This window comes from Mustela lutreola, chromosome 4 (genome assembly GCF_030435805.1).
Source record: "Mustela lutreola isolate mMusLut2 chromosome 4, mMusLut2.pri, whole genome shotgun sequence".
Taxonomy (NCBI): Eukaryota; Metazoa; Chordata; class Mammalia; order Carnivora; family Mustelidae; genus Mustela; species Mustela lutreola.
In genome coordinates this window covers 26,550,590-26,577,318 of record NC_081293.1, presented here as the reverse complement: position 1 = coordinate 26,577,318, position 26,729 = coordinate 26,550,590, and the positions used below count along the sequence as shown (strand labels likewise).

At 39.5% G+C, this 26,729-nt stretch overlaps 1 protein-coding gene across 3 annotated transcripts in view; it reads right to left on the bottom strand.

The window, feature by feature from the left end:
- The window catches only part of ARMH3 (armadillo like helical domain containing 3), a 186,325-nt gene that overhangs the window by 158,268 nt on the left and 1,328 nt on the right, over positions 1-26,729 (bottom strand). For all 3 annotated transcript variants that reach the window (XM_059169113.1, XM_059169114.1, XM_059169112.1), the window contains exons 2-8: positions 13,509-13,621; positions 10,434-10,490; positions 10,141-10,287; positions 8,214-8,321; positions 3,540-3,632; positions 2,691-2,765; positions 2,485-2,571 (exon numbers count right to left, since the gene is read on the bottom strand). In XM_059169113.1, coding sequence (XP_059025096.1) covers positions 2,485-2,571; positions 2,691-2,765; positions 3,540-3,632; positions 8,214-8,321; positions 10,141-10,287; positions 10,434-10,490; positions 13,509-13,610 — 669 coding nt within the window. In that variant the 5' untranslated portion in view covers positions 13,611-13,621. The remainder of the gene's footprint in view (positions 1-2,484; positions 2,572-2,690; positions 2,766-3,539; positions 3,633-8,213; positions 8,322-10,140; positions 10,288-10,433; positions 10,491-13,508; positions 13,622-26,729) is intronic.

The following is a 26,729-nucleotide window of genomic DNA, read 5'->3' as shown; positions in this document are numbered from 1 at the left end:
CCAAAAGACAGAATTACAAACTCAGTGAGCCTGCACAGGATTACTTTAATGGGGCTCTGCCTTTATTTGATCTAAACCATACCTACTATTTCTTGTTGGCTTTTTTTTTTCTTTTTTGCCTCTTCTATCTCTTTAGAGAAAATAATGAAAATGGAATGCGTTATTTGAGGTGAAGAAGAACCATTTACATTTACTACGTGACATCTTTTCCATCACTTCCATTCCTTAAGTCCAACGACCTTGCCTTCCCTGTGATTAGGTGGGAAGGCAGGCACCCTGCCTCTCTGGCGCCCTTTGCACGTTACTAGGTTACAACTTTCCCCAACTGTCATGGGACGGATTGCAGTGGGAGCCAGAATGCTGTTCTACCCAGCACACACTCTGTCATACTAGTTTGCATAAAATTTCACCAGCTTTTGGTTTTGCAATGTTCATCTGGAATTCCTCATGTTCCTGTCAAAAACCTTCTTACTCCATGGTCACTAGGCTTCCTTAATGGTTTCTAGTGAGTGACTTATATCAAAAGCTGCAAAGCCCAGATAAATTATGCCCACCAGCTTGCCCTTGCCTACTATATTAATTCTTCTGTGGCTTCTGACAGACTAGAGATGCATACCTCGCTCCAGAAATATGATTTTCTCTAGTTCCTTGGCCATGTCCAATTTTTCAGGCTGACATTTCAAAGGGGCCTGCTGGGCTGTGCCAGGGTTCAGTTCACATTTAGAGAAACCAAGCCACTGCCTCAGAGTGGCCTGCAACCAGCAGAATGTTCTGAAAATATTCATTACTGATGACGGTGCTTTCCTATTACACATAACTCAACTTTCATTAACTATCTTCAGCATTTTTTTTTTTTTAATTTTATTTATTTATTTGTCAGAGACAGAATGAGAGAGAGCGAGTGAGCACAGGCAGACAGAGAGGCAGGCAGAAGCAGAGGGAGAAGCAGGCTCCCCGCCAAGCAAGGAACCTGATGTGGGACTCGATCCCAGGACCCTGGGATCATGACCTGAGCCGAAGGCAGCGGCTTAACCAACTGAGCCACCCAGGCATCCCTATCTTCAGCATTTTTCCTCATCTATTTTTCTTGCTGTTGTAATAGGGCCTCAGAGGCTATTACACATGACAGAGATCAAAATGGCTACCATGCCAACCTCCCCAGATCACCAGTAGAACAGGTGTTGGTGATAAATTACATATTTATTAGTAGTTCTACACACCATTTGTCAGTTCTTCCAAGACAATGAAAGCAATCAGCTTCTGGGAATTATACACACATTAACACTGCTCCACATATTCCAGGCCCTCTTTTAAGTATTTCTCACAGCCTCTCTTTCTTCCATATTCTCCTTATAAGAACAGACTCCTGATTTTGTGTTACCCATCACTCTCAACCTGACTAGGAACCATCTCAAAAATCACTAAGTGCGGGCGCCTGGCTGGCTCAGTCAGTGGAGCATGTGATTCTTGATCTTAGGTTTGCGAGTTTGAGCCACATACTGGGTATAGAAATTACTTAAATATAAAAAAATCTTTAAAAAAGAAAAAAAAATCTCTAAGTGAAGATCCAAAAGATCAGAAATGAAAAGCCTCCCTCCAGCTGGCCCACTTCTCACAGCACTGCTACTTGCTCAGTGAAGAAAGTCAGGTTGCCTCAATGTAGATCCTGACTTCTGGGTTCAGTAAAGTACTCCTAGTGTCTAGGATTCAGTGCCAAAAGCTCCCTGTTCCTCCAAAGCCATCCCCCAAGAGGCCTCTGGTCTTCCCTGAGGGCCCTCCTTCCTTATCTGTGTATTCTGCCTTTTGAGAAGAATCAAGTAGAGGCACGAAACCAAGTATAAATCTCTGAGTTCTGTTTTTAATCTCAAAAAAATCTCTCCCTGGTTATTTTGGGAACAAAGAGAACACCAGAACTGACATGGATAAGGCTCGGTCTTCAATTTTCTGTTTAAATCAGAAAGAGTTCCCTGACCAACAGCGGTACTTACACAAGTGGACCGCATTATGGAAATCCAATAAACAAAGTCCAATCTTTCAAAACAGATGTTATTACATCACTGGTTCCCAATCCTGGCTAATCATCATACTCAACAGGGGAATCAAAAAGAAAAAAAATAAATAAATACAGATTCCCAGTTCCCACCCCCAAGAGATTCAGATTCAGTGTGTCCAAAGTAAAGCCCAGAAATTTCTTCTTTTTGAAAAGTTCCTAGGTGATTCTAATAAGCTAGGTTTGAGAACCACTACATTAAGGGATGGTTACTCACTTTATTAGAAGTTGCACCATGGGATTCCTTTAAATGGCTACATCCTCTGCCCCATGCATTTAATAAAGAAGTTTTAGAATTTGATAAATCAAAATTAATCTATATACCATATACCAAGAACATGTCTTTGACATTAAAGTAACAAAATCCCCTAGGAGTGGCCACATTTAGGAAGATTATAGAAAGATCATAACTGTCCATTAAGGGGCCCACTTACCTCATATTTTCTATAGTTCACCAACAAAGCCAAGAGGACAACAGCATCATACCCATGCTCCCTGCGACTTGGGGGATGAGACAGTATCTGTAACAAAAACAAGAAGTGAATGAGTACCAGTTCCTAGTTCCTAGGAATGCAGACAGAGAAGATTTGAGGAGGTGGTTTACCCAAAAGAGAGAGAGGTGACAGGGGAATTGACCTACCTGTAAAATTGCTTCAAATATGCTATTGATCATGACATACTCTAGGATAGTGTTCTGGCTGATGTTGTCTGTCACCTGAATACAACAAAAGGCTTTTTAAAGTCTATACTGAGGCACTCTGGTATCTCAAGTGTATCTCCTCCCCTACCATCTAAGATAATCAGAAATGTTAAAACATTCTACTAAACACTTAGTAGTCTTTTAATAAGCTCCCCTGAAGCTACCAGAGCCTGAGTAAGCAGACACTAGAAGGTAAGAAATTAGCAAATTAAAACTTTCCAAATCTCTGGACTTCCCATTGTTTCCCTGACACCCTCACGTAAGCATTTACTTAACAGTTTCTTTACATTTCTCAAATGCAAAGGAAGAAGTTTCCGATCGAGCAGTCTTTGAGTGACTGGCAGGGAAAGACAACTGCCTGAAGTAAATGAACAACACCCTGCCCTCCTCCCACTAGGAGATACAGGCCAGCTCCCAGTTATTATCAAAATCAGAACAAATAAAGAGAATCACAAAAACTGTTTCCAGGTAAGACCTGGTGAGAAGGGCAAATCTAACCATCCGGAAGACAAGAAATCTCTAGGAGTGGTACTGCTTAAGTGATAAATATCGCGGGCCCTGCAGGCTAAAAATGCCAGCAGTTGTTCCAAAGAGCAGCTTCTAGGAAGTGAAAGCCCATTCAACTCACTTCCTTCTACACATTCACCTGCAGTGGAGTGATGGGATGCCCGAGCAGAGATTTCTTTCTTTTCTCTTTTCCTTTCTAACTTTAGGCTCAAATATTCAAATAAGTTTGCCCCTGCTGTTGATAATACCCTTGACAGAGAAACATATAGATGGGTCACTTACAGTCACTAAGCAAAGGAGAAGTTTCAGACATAAACTCTTCAGACTTTCAGAACCTTCGGCACAAAGCAATGAATCCAAACTCTCCATCAAATTCTGAGAAAGAGATCCATTAAGTATTAAAACATACCAAATAACATCTCTACTGTGTCTTTGTCCAACTCTGGGTTATGTTACACAGGGTCACTGTCACATGACAATGAAGCAACCATACCATTCCCTCGGGCCTAGGCCTTGTAAGATTAGACAAAGAAAAGGAAGACTTCAAGGTGTAGCTATTTGGGGAAAAATGCTTTAGAACAACTGCACAGAACAATAAAGATTTCACTACTTTACCAAGTAAGTCTTTGCAGCCTGTCATCCTTAAATAAACCTTTAGATTAGAATGAAGTAAATTGTTAAAAGGCTAGTGATAGTGGTTAAATAACAGATTAAAAACAATAAACTAATTAAAATTAATTAAATTAAGAAAAGTAAGTGGTTAAAGATTAATAATGGTTAAATCACCGTAGATAAAGTATATCATCTGATGAAGGCACACTGAACAAACAACAAAGACAATATCGCTACAGGCGATCACTGGCCATCTACACTACCCAACAAAGCTAGCCATGTCCACTCTGGCTGATTCTACTAGACAACATGATTGGAGTATACTACTTGTACTAACAATCAGCTATAGACCCAATCCGTTCAAAAGATGAAACCCTCACACACTACAGTAGAAGAAACAAGAAAAGAAATATTTGACAATGAATGAAGGAGCATGAATGAAGAATAGGATTTAGCATGCTGGAAGCTCAAGTGAAGGTTCAAAATAAACTACTTCAACAAATATACAGTGAGGGTCTACTATATGGTAAATACTGTGCTTTCAAAGAACTCAAGGAAAAAAAAAGATAATGACCCTTGCTCTCAAAGCATCTTTAGTCTACTAGAGGACAAAAATAAGCAAAAGCACACAGTTTTATTTTTTCCTTTTTAAAAATTTTTTATTTAAATTCATTGAATTTATTAAATAAATTATTGAGTTTATAAAATTAATAAATTTATTAAATTCAATTAATTAACAGAATGTACTGTTAGTTTCAGAGGTAGAGGCCAGTGATTCATCAGTCTTACTAAGCAAACAGGTTTTTTTTTTAAAGATTTTATTTATTTATTTGACAGAGATCACAAGTAAGGAGAGAGGCAGGCAGAGAGAGTGGGAAGCAGGCTCCCCGCTGAGCAGAGAGCCCGGACGGACTCAATCCCAAGAGCCCCAAGATCAGGACCTGAGCCGAAGGCAGAGGCTTAACCCACTGAGCCACCCAGGCGCCCCTAAGCAAACAGTTTTAATTTAATGGTTACTATGACAGAAATATACATGGAGAAGGGGAATTAGCTCAGAAGTCACCTATTCCAGGATTCCTCAGGGGTGGGTTAGATTTTGAAAAATCAGTAGGAATTAATTAAATTTGAAGAAGAAAAGAATTCTAGACAGGAAGTATCATGATCAAAGACACATGAGAAATGAAATGGCCCTGGGTATGAAGCTGGAATACAACTTCCAACTTCCAAATTACGGAAGTACAGAATGAGGCACAGTGGTGAGAGATGAGGTGCAGTGGTGAGTGGAAATGGGAGAAATAAATAGGAAGCAGATCATGAAAGCTCTATAAGGGTAGCTAGGGAGTTTGGCCTTAATCCTGTTTGTGATGGGAAATTAATGTAGAGTTTTAAGCAAGAAAGATCTGAGTGTAAGATATATCACTGTGGTATCAGTGTGGATGACAGATTTAAAAACAGTAAGCCTGGAGGGAGGGAGACAAATGAGGACTAATCTGTCAATTTTCTGAGCAAGTTGCCATGTCTTTTTTCCCTTTGTATCCCCAGTGCCTGGCACATCAGAGCCAACCAATGCTGGTCAAAAGAATGAAAGAAGGCATCACTGCTAGTTCAGGTGAGAGACAATGGGGACATTGGCAGTAGGGGACAAAAAGAAAAGAAAGGTATGAGAAATATGAACTAAGGCAAAATTAGCTGATCTTGGTGATCGTCTGGATATGAAAGATTAAGGGAAGAGTCAAGAATGACTCCCAAGTTTTTGGCTTGGGTGACTGAGACAACAGGTGAGGCCATCAAGTTGGGAATGAATGAAAAAAAAATTGATGAAGGGAAAACATTTTGTAGATATAAAGCAAGAGATACTTTAGGGATGTGTGAATGGGTATAATCAGCAACTGCTTATAGAGTATACAACTCCGAGATTCATGACAGGATGTTAAAGCAAAAAACAGACTTAGTAATAAGCAGCATACAGGCAATAGTGAGAATCATGAGAATGAGAGAGATCTGGGATTTCACCACCATATAAATATGAGCTGTATAGGAGAGAATTAAAAACTAACTTCGAGTACTAAGTCTTTGTGTATTTATAATTGTATATTCACAACGTTTTTGAAAAATAACCTAATCCCTACAAGGATTCTTTGTCAAATAGATTATTTTAAATTTAATGAGTGATAGAAAACTAATTCTTTGAAGTTCATATTATAAACAACCTCCATTCAAGATAGTGTCAAACACTATAAATCAGATAGCTGATAAGGGACTTATATCCAAAATATATAAAGAACTCTTACAACTCAGCATTAAAAAGACAAATGGGCAAAGGATTTGAAGAGACTTTTCTCCAGAATTATATATAAAAGAGGGACGCCTGGGTGGCTCAGTGGGTTGGGCCGCTGCCTTCGGCTCAGGTCATGATCTCAGGGTCCTGGGATCGAGTCCCGCATTGGGCTCTCTGCTCAGCAGGGAGCCTGCTTCCCTCTCTCTCTGCCTGCCTCTCCATCTACTTGTGATTTCTCTCTGTCAAATAAATAAATAAAATCTTTAAAAAAAAAAAAAAAAAAAAAAGAATTATATATAAAAGAAAGATAAAAAACAATTGTTGACGAGGATGTGGAAAAATCAGAACCCTTATACATTGCTGATGGAAATGTAAAATGGTATAGCAACTTTGGAAAACAGTTTGAAAGTTCCTTGAAATATTAAATGTAGAGTTGCCATATGACCCAGCAATTCTCCTCCTAGGTATATCCCCAAGACAGCCGAACACCTACATCCACACAAAAACTTGTTCACAAATGTTCACAGCAGCCTTATTCATGAGAGCCAAAATGTTAAAATATCCCATATGTCTATCAACTGATGAATGAATAAAATGATGCAGTACATTCATACAATGAAATATTCATCAGCCAAGAAAGGGAATGAAGTACTGATACAGGCTACAACGTGGATTAAACTTGAAAACATTAGCCACGTGCAAGAAGCCAGATGCAGAAGACCACATATAATTCCACATCTGTGAGATGTCCAGAATAGGTAAACCAAGAGAGACATAAAGTAGATTAATAGTTGACAGGGGCTGGAGAGAAGGGGGATGGAGAATGACTGCTAATGGGTACATGTTTTCTTTTTGGAGTGATAAAAACGTTCCAAAATTAACAGAGGTGATGGTTGTACAACCCCGTGGAGATACTAAAAGCCACTGAATGAGGGGCACCTGGCTAGTTCAGTTGGTAGAGCATGTGACTCTTGATCTTTGGATTGTGAGCTCAAGACCCACACTGGGTATACAGATTACGTAAGTATAAACTCTAAAAAAAACAAAACAAAAAACCACACACAAAAGAAACCCACTGAATTATTACACTTTAAAAGGGTAAACTGTAGGTGTGAATTATGTATCAATAAAGCTTTTTTTTTAAAGTGTCAAACAACAGAAATAAAAATTCGGATAAAGTCACTGTGTTAAGTAAGAAAACTTAAGTTTAGAACTAAAGGTACCCTTGTATATTATATTTCCCTTGTTATATTTTATTTGAGTTCCTAAATGTTTTTAAGAATATATGAGCATGGGGTGCTGGGTGGCTCCATCAGTTGAGTGGCTACCTTCAGCCTGGGTCATGATCCCGGGGTTCTGGAATGGAGCCTCATGTTGGGCTCCTTCCTCAGCAGAGAGCCTGCTTCTCCCTCTCCCTCTGCCTGATGCTCTGCCTACTTGTGCTCTATCTCTCTGCCAAATAAACACATAAAATATTTTAAAAAAATAAGTAAGCAAAGAGATCTTGTTTGCAAATAAATGTAAAAAATATTATATATCCATTTGCAATTAAGGGTTATATTTATTTTTGTTTGTTTTTAAGATTTTATTTATTTATTTGACAGAGAGAGACCCAGTGAGAGAGGGTACACAAGCAGGTGGAGTTGGAGAGGGAGAAGCAGGTTTCCCACCAAGCATGGAGCCTGATGTGGGGCTCGATCCCAGGACCCTGAAATCATGTCCTGAGCCGAAGGCAGATGCTTAGTAACTGAGCCACCCAGGAACCCCTGCAATTAAAGGTTATATTTTTTTTAAAAAATGTATGAGCACATGCTTTAAATCAAAAAATAAACCACTCAGTCTTTATCCTGCAGGGGAAGGATAGTTCAATCTACATTTGAATTTCAACTCTTCTTATTCAGACAAACCATATCTGTAAAACAAAAATATACAAATTCAAGAACAAATTCGACCATTTGTATCTACCTGAATGCAAATCGTCTAGTACAGTAACTGTCTGCAGATGGTATCCATGAACAGCTGTCAGAAGCAGCCATCCACAGGCACATCTGCAACTTATGCCTCACCTTCATGCACAACTCTGCCTTGTCAAAGCCCATCAGCATGTTGATAATGTCAAACCCAGAGGTAGATTTATTCTTTTGATGGACTCCTCGAATGAGTGCACACAAGGTCTGCAGAGATTAGAGAAAGAATTCTTTTGTAGAGAGAAGTCTTAAAACATGAAGGGCACTGGATCTGCTACCTCAAACTGCAACCTCAGAACCTCCTCCTTACACAGCTGACATTCAATTGCTCTGTCACTCTCAGCTCCAAAACTGTCTGAGTCTTACTATGTGCAAAATCCAAAAATGAAAAAAGGAATAGCAATTGAAACTGCTATCATCCTCTTTTTTTGCTGTTTTTTTGGCCTCATCCTCTTTTCAAAAACTGCATTGCAAACAGAGATTGGAAGGTGAATTCAAAAATAAAAACAGTTCTTGAGTTTGAGTCATGTGATTGGTGGAGCTTTCCTTTATTTAACATTAATTCTAGTATTTACATAATAATTGATAATTTTTAGTATTTTTTAATAACTACAAAAGTTATTTCCATATAACGACCAATTGCTTCAAAATTAAAATTCTTTATACTCCCCATCCACTACTGACTAGCTGTGTGATCCCAGACAAATTAGTTAACTTTTCGTGCCTCAGTTTTTTCATCTATAAAATGGGAATGACAATAACAGCAACCATCTAATAGGGATGTTGTAAAAACTACGTGAATTAACACCGTAAAGCACCTGGAATAGTCCCTGGAACTTTGTTAATACTCCAAGAATAGTGTCTGAAACCTTGTTAAAGCTTAAGCCTCATTATAATAATGCAAGCCATTACAACAATGTACTGTATTTTTATGGGTCACCAAGTGACTTAATGCCAGTTTATTTCCAATGAATTAAAAACAGTTTACCATTCATGCCCACACAGTGAGTCACTGCAATTATAGGAAGCATAATTTCCAACTTTCATTTCAGCTTTCAGTGAGCCCCTACAACTGAGATGCCCAAAATGCAAAGTCCTTCCTTCTGGGACATCAGTTCAATAGATAATTTCTACAATCTACTGATGAGAAAACTGGGGCTTGTGAAGTGATTTACCCAATTCGTAAGTTAGAAATTTAAACCCAATGTATCAAAAGTTCCACTAAAATCTTTTATGTTGTCATGGATTCTTCATATTCTAAGCTTGCCAATCACTGACCTAGCTACTCAGCCTGATCTAGGCTACACTGGACCTACTATTCTATAAACTTCAGAAATTTTGCTCATCATTCCTTCATTAAAAATTTGCTTCTAAAATGCTGAGTATTTACCAGACACTGTCCTACATGCTAGGAAGAAACTACCAAAGTCTTTGCTTTCAAGAACCCTATAATGTATCCCCATCAACCCAATGTTTGGCACATAACTGTCATTCGAGAAATAATTATTCAATGACCATGCCACTTAGCATAAGAACAACGATTCTTAATGTGAAAATCTGATGAAAGCTCTCTTTTCAGAAAAAATGTACCCACACACATAAAATATTACATTTCACTTCTGCGAGTCAAGGACTCCTTGAAACCTCAGATTAAGAACTCCTGATCTAGTAAGAAAATACTATATTAAGAATCTCTTCTGATTTTTGCTGTAGACCATCCATGACTCATAGCTTCCCCTCTATCACTTCCTTTCCTCAAATAATCATAAGATTTCTGTCAAGCTGCCCTGGCATTAGATAAAATTATATAAATGGAAAAGATTACTAGTATAACTGTCAATTTGTTTAACCAGTAAGACGGCTAAACAAACATGGCATAGATGTTTATGACTGAAAGGAAAACAAAACAAAACAAACAAAAAAAACTTGATACCTAAGGGCAACTTAAGGTTCCTCAGGTCCCAACACACATGTTACAATTCCTTTCCCCTATTAAAAAAACATCCCTAGTCTCCCAACCTTGTACCTGCAATGCATTGACAACTCGAATTGGATGTTCCTCTCCGAGAGCCTGGATGCAGTGTTGAAATAAGCAATTAATATTATCCTTGATCTTCATTAACTCCTCACCATCAAGAGATTCCAGCTTGCCTTCTAGGTAATCCAAATTCACCTACCAAGGAAAGGGTAAGGGTGTTATTTTTAGTAACATTTTTATTGAACTGTATTTAATGTGAGTGCATTTTTAGTGTAGCACCTAGAACATATGAGAAAGCAACTTCAGTTACCAAGAAAATCCAGAGATACCATCAAGTTTACCTTCATAAGGAAGAGCTCCTCCCAAAATCGAGGACTGCACTTACTCGGGTCTTCTGTCTGAAACGAGAAAACAAGCAGGTTCAATATTGCCAGCTAACACTGAAGCATTAAGAATACATCTGAAAGGGGCGCCTGGGTGGTTCAGCCACTTGAGCGTCCAACTCTCAGTTTCAGCTCAGGTCATGATCTCAGAGTAGTAGGATAGAGCCCTATCTCAGGTTCCACACTGGGTGGAGTCTGCTTGGGATTTTCTTTCCCTCTCCCTCTGCTCCACCCCAGCTCACACAAGTGCGCTCTCTATCTCCCTCAAGTAAATAAATAAATCTTAAAAAAAAAAAAAAAAAAAAAAAGAATACATCTGAAAGGGTCACTTATACATCAACATTACCTTTCAAAATTAACTTTCAAAATGCTTGGTCATTCTATACTGTTATAATAGGGTACAACAGTTTCAGAGGCTTTTTTCTCCAAAATGGAAGACACTGTGCATAGATATATATTCCCTGTGCCAAACGTTAAATAATGGCTCAAAGAATCTCCCTCAAATCTTTATCTTCTAGCAAGAAGTGAACAAAACCATCTGAATAAGATAGTCACATTATGACATGTCCCCATCACTCTCTGTAGGGTCTTCAAAGCCCTTTCACATACATGAAATACAATGGCCCAGACAGCCAGGTATGGTAGATGTTATGAGTATCCTCCTTTTAGCTGGGACACCTGGGTAGCTCAGTCAGTTAAGTGTCTGCCTTCAGCTCAGGTCATGATCCTAGGGTCCTGGGATTGAGCTCCCATTGTGTCAGGCTCCTGCTTGCTTCTCCCTCTGCCCCTCCCCCAACTTATACTCTCTCCCTCTCTATCAAATAAATAAATAAAATCTTAAAAAAAAAAAAGTATCCTTCTTTTAGGAAAGAGGATCCACAAAGTTATTTACACCAGTACAGGAGCCAAAACCTAGACCACATTATCAATACTGCCATGGTTTACAACATCCTGTGTTGACTGCTGCTACTCGGCCTCCTGTATGCCTTTAGTTCTCTGCACAGAGCTTTTAATATTCTTTCCTTAATTCGAATCAGTCCAAAAGGTTAACAAAATTATAGTGCTAAGATACAAATCTTCTCAGCAATAATTTTCAAACAGAAATTCTAAAGAGTCAAAGGCTTCTGTTTAAGGAGCAAAATAAAACAAGAAATCCTACTTTAGAGGAAGGTTAATGACATAAAACCAGTAGGTCAATCACCCACTATCACCTTTAAGTTGACCTTTTAAAATTACTACCAAAATAAACAATAAATAAAAGTACTACCAAGAACTAATATCTTCATTAGTTAAGAACTCTTGATCTAGTAAGAAAATACTATACTAGGAATCTCTTCAGGATTTTTATCTGAGAATGACACAGAGAAGCAACATTTCTGGCCTTCTCAAAAGATGCTCCTTCAGTGATTTTTTTTTTACCTCTTTCTCCTAGGAGGGGTCACACTCACACTTTGACTCTCACACTTTTTTTTTTTTAAATTTATTAATTTGAGAGAGAGCACAGTGGGAAGAAGCAGAGGGAGACAAGAGTCTTAAGCAGACTCCAGGCTGAACGCGGAGCCCAACGCGGGGCTTAATCTCACAACCCCAAGCCAAAACCAAGAGTTGGACCCCTGGCCGACTGTACCATGCAGGTACACCTTGATTCTCACATTTCTATGTCAGGTTGTTATGTATATATGAAACTCAGACTACTCATGGGTTGGCACTTCCCATCCTCAAAGCTCACTCAATCAATAGTCCCATGCATACCAACCTTACTTAACATAGAAAGAGCCCTAACAGGATCTAAGTACCCATTCATTTTCTCTCTATAACCACCTGTAATGACCTGTGCAATTCTGTATTAATTTTTTGCATATCAAACTCTATCTCTAAAGCTTTCCAAGAGTTAAAGGTTTTACTTGATTGCATTCTTTATTCTGGGCCATGTGGCAAAGCTGAACAAGTAAGGGGCCTTGAGTCAAACACTAAGGTTCAAACCATGACTCCATCAGCTTCCAGCTACGATCCCCAGTTTACTCATCTATAAAATGCTCTTTACATGGCACATGTGAAAACATGGCGCTCTTGCAGCATTCTTGTCAGAATTAATGTACTTACTGATGCACTTAGATGTCAGGCACATAGTAGAAATTCAAAACATGGTAACTTTTTTATAAGTATTATTCCGTTTTACATGCACTAGTTATGATCAGAATTTCAGAAGGTAAGTACCCCTATAAGGTATATAATTACTCTAACCCTCCCTGAAAGGGTAGATTTCACAACAAAGGCTTGGACCATGGTCAATCAGAAGTTATGAAGACCCAAAGAAAGCCTCAATCCAATCTAATAATTAATTACTAATAACTTGTCAATTATCTTATATAATTGGAGAATATGATAGACTAAGCAATTGTTCTGTCCACTAACAACTTGAGATGGAATATAATACTTCATCTTTTAAAAATATTTGAATCACAGAATTCTAGGGCCAAAAGGAACTTCAAGGAACATCTAAGATAGAAGAGTCCTTATGTTAGATCATACAGAAGACAAGTCTTTCTTAAAGATACTCAGAAACAAAAGCTTTCCAATCTTTCCTCCCTCTTTCAATTGTTTTACTGAGCTCATGGCAACAATCTATAAGAACAACAATCTAGGGGCACCCAGCTGGCTCAGTGGGTTAAGCCTCTGCCTTTGGCCTGGGTCATGATCTCAGGGTCCTGGGATTGAGCACTCTGCTCAGCAGGGAGCCTGCTTCCCCCCCAACCCCGCCTCTGCCTGCTGCTCTGCCTACTTGTAATCTCTTTCTCTCTGTCAAAAAAATAAACATAATCTTAAACAACAACAAAAAAAGAACAATCTATAATTATTAATACATGATCATAATTTCTATCATAAGAGAGCTCACACTCACTCTCACCCTAGTTCTCTCTTTCTACCTCTGAAGAACTGAAATTTAGCAGGCGAGGATGAGCTTATTTCTCATTTTGGAACAAGAAGCTAAGGAGTCAAGCTGTGCAGAATTGTCAGAGCTCCAGGCCTTACCATAAAGATCTCATCATACATCAGCACCACTTTTTCCTTCAGTGGCTTTTTGGAGGCTGAAGATTTCCGGAGCAAACCTCCTCGTTTCTCCACCTGTGCCATGGTTAAAGAATCTGTGAAAAGAAAGCCACAATCAGTGCTATAAATGCTCTCCAAGATGCTGGATAGTCTGTCGAAAAGCTCTCAATGGGAAATTTTTTAGGAAGGAGAAAAATGATAAACAACCATGTAATACATCTTGTGCATCTGTCCAACACCCCATCCCTGACCAGGTAATTTCAAGGCTTAAATCATTACTTGGCCTACAGCAAAACACATTTTACATCTTTAAAACATGCCAGTAGACAAGGCTTACAGCAGATCCAAAACCAAGAAGGAAAGTGTAACTAGCTCCATCTATAATAGATCTGGCTATATATTTGAGGTTGATGGAAGGAAGGCTGCAAAGCACACACTGCCCACAGACTGATGGTGAAGTTAAATTTCAAGTATTGATTGAGCTTAGGACCATTAAGGCAGGAAGTGTGCTGCAGACTGATGTGCTCCATTGATTTCCCCAAAGTAAGAAGGCCCTCATCACTGCAAAGTACTTGGCCTTCACTGCCTCATAAATCACACTGCACTTGACTGTCTTCAGAAATTCCTCTGGAAAGAGACCCAAGGCAGAAAATAGCAGTTATAAGAACAAAAATTAAATCTGATTTCAAAATAACCCAATATAACAATATACTTTTTTCAGATCTAATTATATATATTTATAACAGTATTGCAGATTAAACCTCAGTGTATTTTTCAATTCTATATGAAAGCAATTCCATGAATCATGCCCAAATTTCCCAACTTGTTTCAAGGAATTTCAATTTTTTACAACTGAGAACTTGAAATCCCACAGGTCTCCACTTTGGATTTACACATTTCCCCTCACTTCCCAGATTCTTTCTACTGTTGACAAAATTCCCATCTCTCTTAAATTCTAGGCTCTAGTTGTGAAACTTAATCTCACCCAACGGCAAGTATGCACAGTAGCAAGGAGCCTGATTTTTACTTCCAGAAAAATCCAAAGCAACAGAATAAAATTAATTTTGTTCAATGACTTTTGGAAAATATGTGCTATCTTTCAAATCAAAATTAAAATTTTATTTAAGGAAGAGATGCATCTAACAGTGTAAAAGATTGGGTGCCTGGGTGGCTCAGTGGGTTAAGCCGCTGCCTTTGGCTCAGGTCATGATCCCAGGGTCCTGGGATTGAGTCCCACATCCGGCTTTCTGCTCAGCAGGGAGCCTGCTTCCCTCTCTCTCTCTCTGCCTGCTTCTCTGTCTACTTGTGATCTCTTTCTGTCAAATAAATAAATAAAATCTTAAAAAAAAAATAGTGTAAAAAATTATATCTCAGACACTGTCTTTCTTTAATATATATAGCCAAAAATGAGATTTACCTTTGAGCACAAAAAAATACAAATCACAGAAAATTTCTCCAACTAGATATGAAGCATCTTTAGCACAGGGACTACATCTTATTCTTTTTCTATAAGCACTTGGCTCAGGGTATAGGCTCAGCGTATGCTCATCACTGACTGATTTTGAAATAAGGGGGGTAGGACCTGAAAAGTCCTAAATGTGACCTAAAATTTTATTAAGATCTGTCTCTATCAAGGCCTCACTGAGTCCTCAAATTCCATTATGGTCCAGAGAAAACTGAAGGAAAAAAATAACAACAAGAACAAAAAAGAGAAAGAGAAGATGCTTTGGGGCAATTTATACTATATTGATCAAGGTTTTGCCTTAAAGCATGAAATACAGCCTCCGTTCAAAACATTCCTGTGTCTTTTAAATAGGCTGTCAAGAGGAAGATGTCCTTATGGGGGGAAAATAAATTGGAAATCAACAGGACCCATTAAAATAAATCAAATGCAATGCAATTCTAAGTTTAGTGGATATAGATCTTTCATGTGTTCAGCTTCAACCAGTTGATTAGCAAGAATAGCAGGAACTCTGAGTTCCTGGATGTGAAAAGCACCTGTTTACAAACAGGCCCCTCTGAGGATTTATAATTGGGTTACAGCTAATCAATGTCCATCCCAAATCTAATAAATTCACTTTCCCTATCTCAGAATCAATACTTTCTAATAAGCAAAAGGGAATAGGAGAGTGGGGAAAAAAACAATTCCAATCCAAAGTACCAAGTTTCCTAAGAAGTTAAATTATTTTCATCACTCTCCCTCCATTTGGAACAGGGGGAAATTCAACCAAAGGCCTCATCTCATTACTCTCTGTCATCATCAGAGGCAACTGGAATTTACCACCCAAGCATGTCTGAAATGTGACTGGAAACTAACAACATAGTCTCCTCCTCCTGCCAGCACTTCTACTCGTGGAACACAGAAACGTGTTGGGAGGATGGTGGACTAAATGCAGAACCCCTAAAAGTTTTGGGGGGACTTCAGAAATTCAGCCTCTGCTCTTAAATTTAGAAGTAAAATATCTGACTGGTAGAGCACGTCAGTAACGACAGTGTAATCTATGTCCTCCAGGGTTTTTCTCCTCTTTCACAACCCTCCTCTTTGAAGAAAATGAGGAGCAGCTAAGGAGCAGCAAGGCATAATAAACCAACCAACCAGCAGATGAGACTAGAATACAGGACACTGAGTAAGTCACTGCTTCCTAGTTTCCTTACACATAAAACAAGGAGACTGAACTAGACATACTATTGAATTATCCTCTCAGCATCACTGAAATACCATCAATACATATGAAACACCTAGAAGTTGTAAAGCAGTGGTTTAGGCACTATGGGGTTACAAAGAGGAAACGACAGACCTGATCCTCTCACAATCTACTGGCAGAGACAGACAAATAATAACCCCACAGCACAAGGCAAGTCATGAGAAACAGAGTAAAAGCACAAAGAAAATGTTATGGTACCATGAGAAAGGAAAAGAAGCATTCTATGACTACACTATGACTTCTGTGATCTGGGATTTTAAATCCTTCTGGCAAAGAAGCAAATAGAGCAAGCCACAGTAATCCCACAGAAATGTCATCTTAGACTTTAACACAGTTTCTCAGAAATAAGATTTAATAGGCAAAGTATAAAAGAGAATCAGGCAACATACCAATACTAATTTCAACTACCATCCAACTTAGGAATGGTTTCAAATCCTCCCAACCCAATGGTAAATCAATGAAGTCTTTTATTCCTAAACCTCAGAGACTGCTGGTCCCATGACCTGCTGCACAACTTCTCTCTGAAAGACTCAAGTCACACAACTTTTTAAGAATATCTTTAGGCAATCCAGCCACAAATGTCGTAAATCCACATCACTTCATATCCCTTCAGGATAAAATAACCAAATATTGAGATTTTTTTTAAAGATCTTATTTATTTAAGAGAGAGAGGGGACGCCTGGGTGGCTCAGTTGGTTAAGTGGCTGCCTTTGGCTCAGGTCATGATCCCAGCGTCCTGGGATCAAGTCCCACATCGGGCTCCTTGCTCCGCAGGGAGCCTGCTTCTCCCTCTGCCTCTGCCTGCCACTCTGTCTGCCTGTGCTCACTCTCATTCACTCTCTCTCTGACAAATAAATAAATAAAATCTTTAAAAAAAAAAAAAGAGAGAGAGAGAGAGCACGGTAGGGAGTGGGGAGACAGCACGCAGAGGGAGAGGGAGAAGCAGGCTGAGCTGGGAGTGTGCAGTGGGGCCCTGGGACCATGACCTGAGCCAAAGATGGATGCTTAACTGACTGAACCACCGAGGTGCTCCAAGATTTTAAAACCTAAAGCCAAACACTTCCAATGTCTAATATGCAAGAAATGCTAGTTATATTTAGCTATTCATTTATTGTCTTCTTGAACACAACACAATACATGCCAACTCTAGTATCAGAAAATTAATTTAGGGGCGCCTGGGTGGCTCAGTTGGTTAAGCGACTGCCTTCGGCTCAGGTCATGATCCTGGAGTCCTGGGATCGAGTCCCACATCGGGCTTCCTGCTCAGCAGGGAGTCTGCTTCTCCCACTGACCTCTCTCCTCTCGTGCTCTCTCTCAAATAAATAAATAAATAAAATTAATTTAATAGAAATTCACTCTAATTTCTAGAGCTAATAGTTAATCTACCAAAAGTCTTGGTATTTTATCTATATGAGATGATAGATATTAACAAAACCAACTGAGGGATGGGACGCCTGGGTGGCTCAGTGGGTTAAGCCTCTGCCTTCGGCTCAGGTCATGATCCCAGGGGCCTGGGATCGAGCCCCGCATTGGGCTCTCTGCTCAGCAGGGAGCCTGCTTCTCCTCATCTCTCTCTGTCTGTCTCTCTGCCTATTTGTGATCTCTCTCTCTCTGTCCAATAAATAAATAAAATATTAAAAAAAAAAAACTGAGGTAATCAATTCACAATATATGTAAATAAAACCATCATCCTATATACCTTATACACTGATGTATGTCAATGATAAATCTAAAAACAAAACATCTTGGGTTTTAGTCCCAATTCTTATACACTCATATACAAACTTTAGTTTTCTTTCCTTCCCTGGGCTTCAACTTGCCAGGGAACCAGTGGTAAGGATATACAGAAAAGGGAGACTCTGTGCACTGCTGGGAATGTAAATTGGTTCAGTCACTACAGAAAACGGTATAGAGGTTCCTCAAAATATTAAAAATAAAACTATGATATGATCCAGCAGTCCCACCTCTGTGTATATATCCAAAGGAAATGAAATCACTGTCTTGAAGACATATCTGCAGCCTGATGTTCACTGCAGCACTATTCACAATAGCCAAGATTTGGCAACGACCTAAGTGTCTATCAATGGATGAATGGATAAGGAAAATGTGGCAGACACACGCAATGGAATATTATTTAGCCACAAAAAGGAAGGAAATCCTGCCATTCGGAACAACATGAATACACTTACGTGAGGTGATGGATGAATGTGTTAACAAACCTTATCATGGTAATCATTTCATGTGTATCAGAGCATCACATTTTATACCTTGAATTTATATATCGAAGTTCTATCAATTATATCTCAAGAAACCAGGGAATAAAAAAGCCATGGAATAGCTTTCCGTAGGCTTCCAAATTTAATGGCCTGTATTTAATGGCTCTAGGTTCATACTGATAATGGACTGTTATCAAGTTATCACCCTCTCTTCACTGTCAGGGAGGCTCCAAAACACTATAGGTAGATGCTGAAATAAACATCCTAAAACATTCCACCTAATACATAAGAAAAATGAGAAGAAAAGAAAAAAAAAAGAAAATGAGTAAAAACAAGTGTGCCCATGACCTAGAAGAAATCATGCATAGATCAGGGATACATTCACTCCCTAGGTACTTACTGAGCACCTGTTCGGTGCTAAGGGCTAGGGATACAGCAATGAACAAGACGGATAAGATTTCTGCATTCACAGAGTTTTTCATTCTAGAGGGGGGAAAGACAACAAACAAGTTGAGCCAGTGACAAGTACCTTGAAAACAAACTATCTAGGGGGACTACAATAGACTAGGAGATTAGAGTAGGCCATTAAGATAAGGGATAGGTGAGCAGATCAGAATAAAAGAAAGGAAAGAGCCATGTGAAAGTCTCAGGAAAGGTGTTTCAGATAGAGGGAATAGCAAATGCAAAGGCTTCAAGATTTGAACATACTTGGCATGTTCAAGAAACGTAAATGCCAGAGTGCCTACAGTATGAACATTCCTTTTCTGAAATGTCATAAAAAATTTTTTTTAAGATTTTATTTATCTATTTGACAGAGAGAGATCACAAGTAGGTAGAGAGGCAGGCAGAGAGAGAGGAAGGGAAGCAGGCTCCCTGCTGAGCAGAGAGCCCGAGGCGGGACTCCATCCCAGGACCCTGAGATCATGACCTGAGCCGAAGGCAGCGGCTTAACCCACTGAGCCACCCAGGCGCCCTCATAAAATTTTTTAAAGTGGGCATTTCATGTTTGTGTGAGTTTTTTTTCTTACATAAAGAGAATTCAAATGTCCATTAGCAGAGTAGGAAGATAACATATTCATATAATAAAGTATTACCCAGAATGAGCTTTTTTACCCAGAAATTTAAAAGAACTTACTAAAAAAAATTAATAAATTTCATAGATGTTGAATAAAAACCTCTGAAAGAAAAAAGTATAAACAAATGATTCCAATTATATGTAGTTCAAAGACAGCAAAATTAATCTATGGTGATAGAGGTTTGAATACTGGTTACCCTGTGGGGAGATGAGTGGGAAGGAACACAGGAAGGCTTCTTAGATACTGAAAACATCCTGTACATTGATTGCAGTAGATCTACACACAAATGAGTAAAAAAAAAAAAAAATTCATCAAGTTGTACACTTTACATTACATAAGCTATTCCTCAATCTAAAAGAAAAAGCCACGGGGGAGAGGGGTAGGGAGAGGGTGGTTGGTGAGTGCTATGAAGTGTGTAAACCTGGCGACTCACAGACCTGTACCCCTGGGGCTAATAATACATTATATGTTAATTAAAAAATTAAAAATTTTTTAAAAATAAAAAATTGGGGCGCCTGGATGGCTCAGTGGGTTAAAGCCTCTGCCTTTGGCTCTGGTCATGATCCCAGGGTCCTGGGATCGAGCCCCGCATCGGGCTCTCTGCTCAGCAGGGAGCCTGCTTTCCCCACCCCCCACCTGCCTCTCTGCCTCCTTGTGATCTGTCAAATAAATAAATAAAATCTTTTTTAAAAAATTAAAAATAAGGGACGCCTGGGTGGCTCAGTTGGTTAAGCAGCTGCCTTCGGCTCAGGTCATGATCCCAGCGTCCTGGGATCGAGTCCCACATCGGGCTCCTTGCTCCGCAGGGAGCCTGCTTCTCCCTCTGCCTCTGCCTACCACTCTGTCTGCCTGTGCTCGCTCTCACTCTCTCTCTCTCTGACAAATAAATAAATAAAATCTTTAAAAAAAAAAAAAAAAAAAAAAATTAAAAATAAAAATAAAAAAATTTTTTAAAAGCCAGCACATTCATACATACATGAAAATTAACAGCACTCATGCAGAATACTAGAACAGAGGCTAGTAGGAATCCTGACTTATACACTCAGGACACCAATCAAAAACAACAATTAGGGGCACGTGGGTGACTCTCTATTTAGGCTCAGCTCATGATCCCAGGAATGTGGGATTGAGCCCCAGGTGGGCTCGTGCTCAGCGCTGAGCGTGGGGAGTCTGCCTATCTTCCTCCCTCGGACCCCCTCAACTTGCACACATGCGCCCTCTCCCTCTCTCTCCCTCTTTCAAATAAATAAATAAAATCTTTTTTAAAAGTAGAGAACACTTGCTTAGCACTTACTATGCACCAGGCACCATTCTAAGCATTTCATATATATTAATTGATTTTATCCTCACAGACCTATGATCCAGAAACTTTACAAAGGAAGCAGAGGGGCGCCTGGGTGGCTCAATGGGTTAAGCCTCTGCCTTCGGCTCAGGTCATGATCCCAGGGTCCTGGGATTGAGCCCCTCACCGGACTTTCTGCTCAGCTGGGAGCCTGCTTCCTCCTCTTTCTCTGCCTGCCTCTCTGCCTACTTGTGATCGGTCTCTCTGTTCAAAAAAAAAAACTTAAAAAAAAAAAAGAGGGGCGCCTGGGTGGCTCAGTGGGTTAAAGCCTCTGCCTTCGGCTCGGGTCATGGTCTCAGAGTCCTGAGATCGAGCCCCGCATCGGGCTCTCTGCTCGGCGGGGAGCCTGCTTCCTCCTCTCTCTCTCTGCCTACTTGTAATCTCTGCCTTTCAGGTGAATAAATAAAATCTTTAAAAAAAAAAAAAAAAAAAAAAAAAAAAAAAAGAGAGTCAAAAGCTTAACTGACTGAGCTACCCAGGGGCCCCTAGTGTCTCTCTTCTTAACCACTGTACTATACTGTCTCTCAAAAGGCAGAGGAGGAGGGCAGAAGTGGTGTGACCTACACATAAACAAGGCAGAAGCTCTGCAGAGAAACCACAATCAGGTTCCAGGTAAGTGAGGACGAAGAGTATGTACTCACTGGCCTTAATGAACAAACTCTGGGATGTCCAGATATCTTGAGTTTCAACACACTAGTCTGCCAGTGGGTAGAGGTGCCACAGTAAATAGTAAAAGTTGCACATGCATGTGTGACACACACATGTGTATATAAATATTGATAATGGTAAAGTGCTATACAAGTGAATGGAATGGTAGAAAACTCGGAAGAAAACACTGGAGAGGAATCTGTCTAGAAAGTTGATAGTTGTATCCAATACAATAATTAAAAAAAAAAAAAAACAGCTGAAATACACTGATATCCACAATCTACAAGATTTAATTGATAATATTTTAACTGGGCTTAGCCAGTGCTCTGAGGGTAATTCTCCACCAGAATTTCATAATGAATGGAAAGATACAGTAAGACAGAGAGATGAAGGGAGAGTAAGTCAAGGATAAATCTGTACAGCCCTGAGCTTAGGACAGATTATGCTTTCCCATCACAGAGCTGTGATCAATTGTTGCAGAATCTCCTGAGGTGCCTGCAAATACAGATAGATCCCTAAGCCCCCTTTCCCCACTACTGAAACAGACTTTTCAAGATAAGGACTAGGGGTCTACATTTGTTTTGTTGTTGTTGTTGTTGCCGTTGTTTGTGAGGATAGTTGACACCAAGGGTCTAGATTTTTTTTTCCCCTTAAGATTTTATTTATTTATTATTATTATTATTATTATTAATTGTTTATTTATTTATTTATTTATTTTGACAGGGAGAGACACACGAGAGAGGGAACACAAGCCGGGGGAATGGGAGAAGAAGAAGCAGGCTTTCTGCCAAGCAGAGAGCCTGATGCAGGGCTCAGTCCCAGGACCCTGGGATCATGATCTGAGCAGTAAGGTAGACACTTAATGATTGAGCCACCCAGGCGCCCCAAGGTCTAGATTTTTAATAAGCACCCCAGATCAGTGGTTTTCAACTGTGGCAATTTTGCCATCCAGGGAATATCAGTGGCCAGAGACATTTTTGGCCATCACAACTGGTAAAGGAAATACTGCTGGCATCTAACAGAGGTCAAGGATGCTGCTAAACATTCTACAATGCACTGGACAGTTTCCACATCAAAGAATTATCTGGCCCAATATGTCAACAGCACTGAGATTGCAAAACCCTTCCCCCAAGTCATTCTGATGCTCACTAAAGTTTGCAAAGTACTCATTAAAGCCCCAAACTCACCAAATGCTTTGAAAGGAACATGAGAAGAAGACATAAGACAATTTTGAGAGGATAAATAAAATTTGTCACCTCTAGAAAGTCACTGGAACAACACTCACCTACTCCCAGTTCATTCTTCCCATATTAATTCACTAATGGCATCCCTTCCCTTAGGGTCTTAGCCTCAGTTTGTCCATCTGTGAAAGATCATTACAAGACACACTGACTATATTAATCCACAATGCTTAGTGAAGAAGATGAAAATCCTATCTGCCCAGAAGCTGTGGGTGAGTCAAATATCATCATTGTCTGATCACTGGCTACTCACCCAATACACAAGAGGAAACAATATGTTTATAAAACCAGAAATAGGGGCGCCTGGGTGGCTCAGTGGGTTAGGCCACTGCCTTCGGCTCAGGTCATGATCTCGGGGTCCTGGGATCGAGTCCCGCGTCGGGCTCTCTGCTCAGCGGGGAGCCTGCTTCTCTCTCTCTCTCTGCCTGCCTCTCCATCTACTTGTGATTTCTCTCTGTCAAATAAATAAATAAAAATCTTTAAAAAAAAAAAAAAAAACCAGAAATAGTCTCCTGCTCTGGCTCTCCTACAAGTCGTGTGTGTGTGTGTGTGTGTGTGTGTGTGTAAAATTCTTAGGCAGAAGTTACCTGCTCCCTAAGTTCTTCTGCAAGGCATATACACTCCCTGGAAGTAAATACTAGCACTATAAGCATTTAAGAGAAGGCAGGGTGTTTCTACTTCCAAACCCTAGCCCTTAACTTCTCAAACTAGTTCCTAATATGCCTCTTCCTTTCTGAAGGCCCAAGGATTCAGGTTACTTGCTGGATTCACATCCTACTGTTTCACATGATTCCTTGACAAAAGCTTCTCTCATAGGGATCCAGGTTCCACAGATTCCACCCCACACACTGGTTCTAAAAAAGCATACAACGTCTTTCCATTTTAATGGATTTTTAGAGCTAGGTACTCCAGTCTCTCCTATCTCTGAAATGCGAACAGAATGAGGCCTGCACTCATGAAGCCACCTCTTTGAATTCCCTTTATGGGTAGGCCACAATCCTCTTGTGCTATCACTTTTCTTTTTTTAATTTCTGGAGATAGAATTTATCACTCATTCCTCGAAGAACAGCCTCCCAATCAAGGTGCTATATAATAAATAAAACTACTGAATATTCACTATACACTTGGCACTGTTCTTTAAATGCTTTAAATATACTGCATTTAATCTTTACAACAACAGATAAAGTAGGTATTATTACCATGACTTTACAATGAGGATTTCACTTTGCCCAAAGTAAAACAGCCACAAATCTTTCTCTCTGGTAGCACTTTTCCCTATCAGAATACCCCATTAGTGCAAAAAATCAGGTGTTGACCTACAAAATATTTAAAATCCAGATTCAGTTAAAATTCTGTGGAAATTCCAAACTGATATCCATAATATCAACTTTCCCACTTTATCCAGGAAAAGTCAGTCAACTCAGGGCACTGTCTGACAAGCACCATTTCTATTTTCTAATTACTAGGACAGAACCAGCCTGATTCAGTAGGTACGTGAGCCACTATGGGGCAGCATCCTCATCTTACATGTCCTCTGAAAAGGGCTCAACTCAAAGGGGGTGTTTAGCCTATAGTTGAAAGTGGAAGTAATTCAGGGGCTTTCCCAAGACTAAGCTGTAAACAAACAAAACCAGGAATTTGCCAATCCTTACTCTAGGGTATCAGCCATCGTCTTCATCTACTAGAGATGAAGTAGCTTCACAGAAGAGAATTCAAGCCAGTCCCAACAGAATCTACTGAGTCTGCCTACTTGCACTAACTAATAATACAGCTGAAGAGGTTTAAATAAACATGACTACCTCAGCTTCCCTTTCAAATTATTTTATACAAGATGGAATGCACTTGCACCTTCATAAGGAGGAACCAACTCCAAACTGACAGGATTTCAGGCAACTTTGATTGAAAATCACATTTTTCTGACATCTCCCAAAATGAGAATTCATTGTAAGATCCTCTTCTCAATGAGCAGAAGCCTCCTTTAAATTAATACTGTCTATCTCCTGTTCAAGCCCTGAACTTCCTCAAGCAGCAAAATGTCACTCATAGCTTCTTCATTTCCTTTCCTGTTGAACCATACAAGCCTCATGAATACCACCTAAGTATAAAATGAAATTTCTAAGACAGACTGCCATAATCTTCTTAAAGAAAGCCCAAAAGGTAACTGCAACCTTACAAACTAACATTTATCAGACTTTATAATAGCACAGCCACAGTACAAGGTAAAAAGGGGCCCCAAAATTACTAAGTTATGGTCCCTGCCTTGAGAAGCTCATTGTTCAGAAGTACATATTCTGATTCTTCCTTAAAAACAAACAAAACAAAACAAAAAAACATTATTTTTCCCAGGATTTTTCATATTTGCCTTCACTTAGAGCTATTCCCACGAAATTAAGCTCACCAGGCCTCCTGACTTCCAGCTGCCTAGTAATATCTCCGTGTGCACACCTCACAAGCAACTTGATCTCAGCATAGCAGACTATCTCCCTTATACCTATTTCCATAGTCTCTCAAGCCCTTAAAAATCTGCTCTAATTTTTTTTTCTAAGATTTATTTATTTGACAAAGAGAGATTGCAGAGAGGGAGGCAGAGAGAGAGGCGGAAGCAGGCTCTCGGCTGAGCAGAGAGCCCGATGCGGGGCTTGATCCCAGGACCCTGAGATCATTACCTGAGCCGAAGGTAGAGGCTTAACCCACTGAGCCACTGAGACACTCCTGCTCTAATTTTTCTTTATATATATATATATTTTTTTTTAAGATTTTATTTATTTATTTGACAGAGAGAGAGAGATCACAAGTAGGCAGAGAGGTAAGCAAAGAGAGAGGGGGGAAGCAGGCTCCCTGCTGAGCAGAGAGCCCGATGTGGGGCTCAATCCCAGGACTCTGAGATCTTGACCTAAGGCAAAGGTAGAGGCTTAACCCACTGAGCCACCAAAGTGCCCCTGTTCTAATTTTTCTAATCCATATCCTGGTCAATGAAATTCCCATTCACCCAATCTCTCAAATTAGAAAACTTAGGGGTGCCTGGGTGGCTCAGTGGATTAATATAATCAGTGTGTCTTGTAGTCAGGTCATGATGACTGCTTCCCTCCCTCTCCCTCTGCCTGCCTCTCTGCCTACTTGTGATCTCTGTCTGTCAAATAAATAAATAAAATCTTTCAAAAAAAGAATTAGAAACCTTAGCCTACTCTCTCTCCCTCATCACTAAGTCATTGTTGCATCCATCTCAGAAAGACTTCTAAAATCCATTCCCCTCCTCTTCATTCCCACTGCACTCTTAATTCAGACTCTCAGTCAACTGCAACAACTCTAATTATTCTCACTGCTTCATTTCTCATTACTTTAATCCACACTTCTGTCACTCCCTAACATAAAAAACTCCAATGGCTCCCTAACCTCTTTTCAGTTTTACCTCCTGGCAATATTCCCACCACACATCCTGTTTGGGACAAATTTTTGAGACTTAAACATCATGTTATTTTTTTCTCTTCACACTTTTACCATCCCTTTGTGCATGCTGTGCTCAACTAGAATGCCTTGTCTTATTTGTACAAGCTCCTACTCATCCTTCAAAACCCAACTCAAGTATCTCCTCCCTGCAAAAATATCTCTGACTCTCCCACATATGGCAATATTCCCTTCACATTGTATATACTCCTTTTTAAGGATAGGTAACACACAGCACTACAATTTTCATATGAATACATTTCTCTGATGTCCTTGAGAAAAGATACTCATATTTCTAACTCCAGTGCCAGTTACATAGTACATATGCAATAAATGTGTGTTGAATAAACAGTGTACCTTCATATATCCTGGACCTGTTTGTGATTTGGGTATTTTCTCCAAATTTTATGGATTTTTGAACTTAACTCTATGTGCGATTCCAACTTTCATAAATGCTTTCAGTTTTCAAGGTATTTTTTTTTCTTAATCACACAAATGTTGAACAAATGAATGAATTACAATGCCTAAACA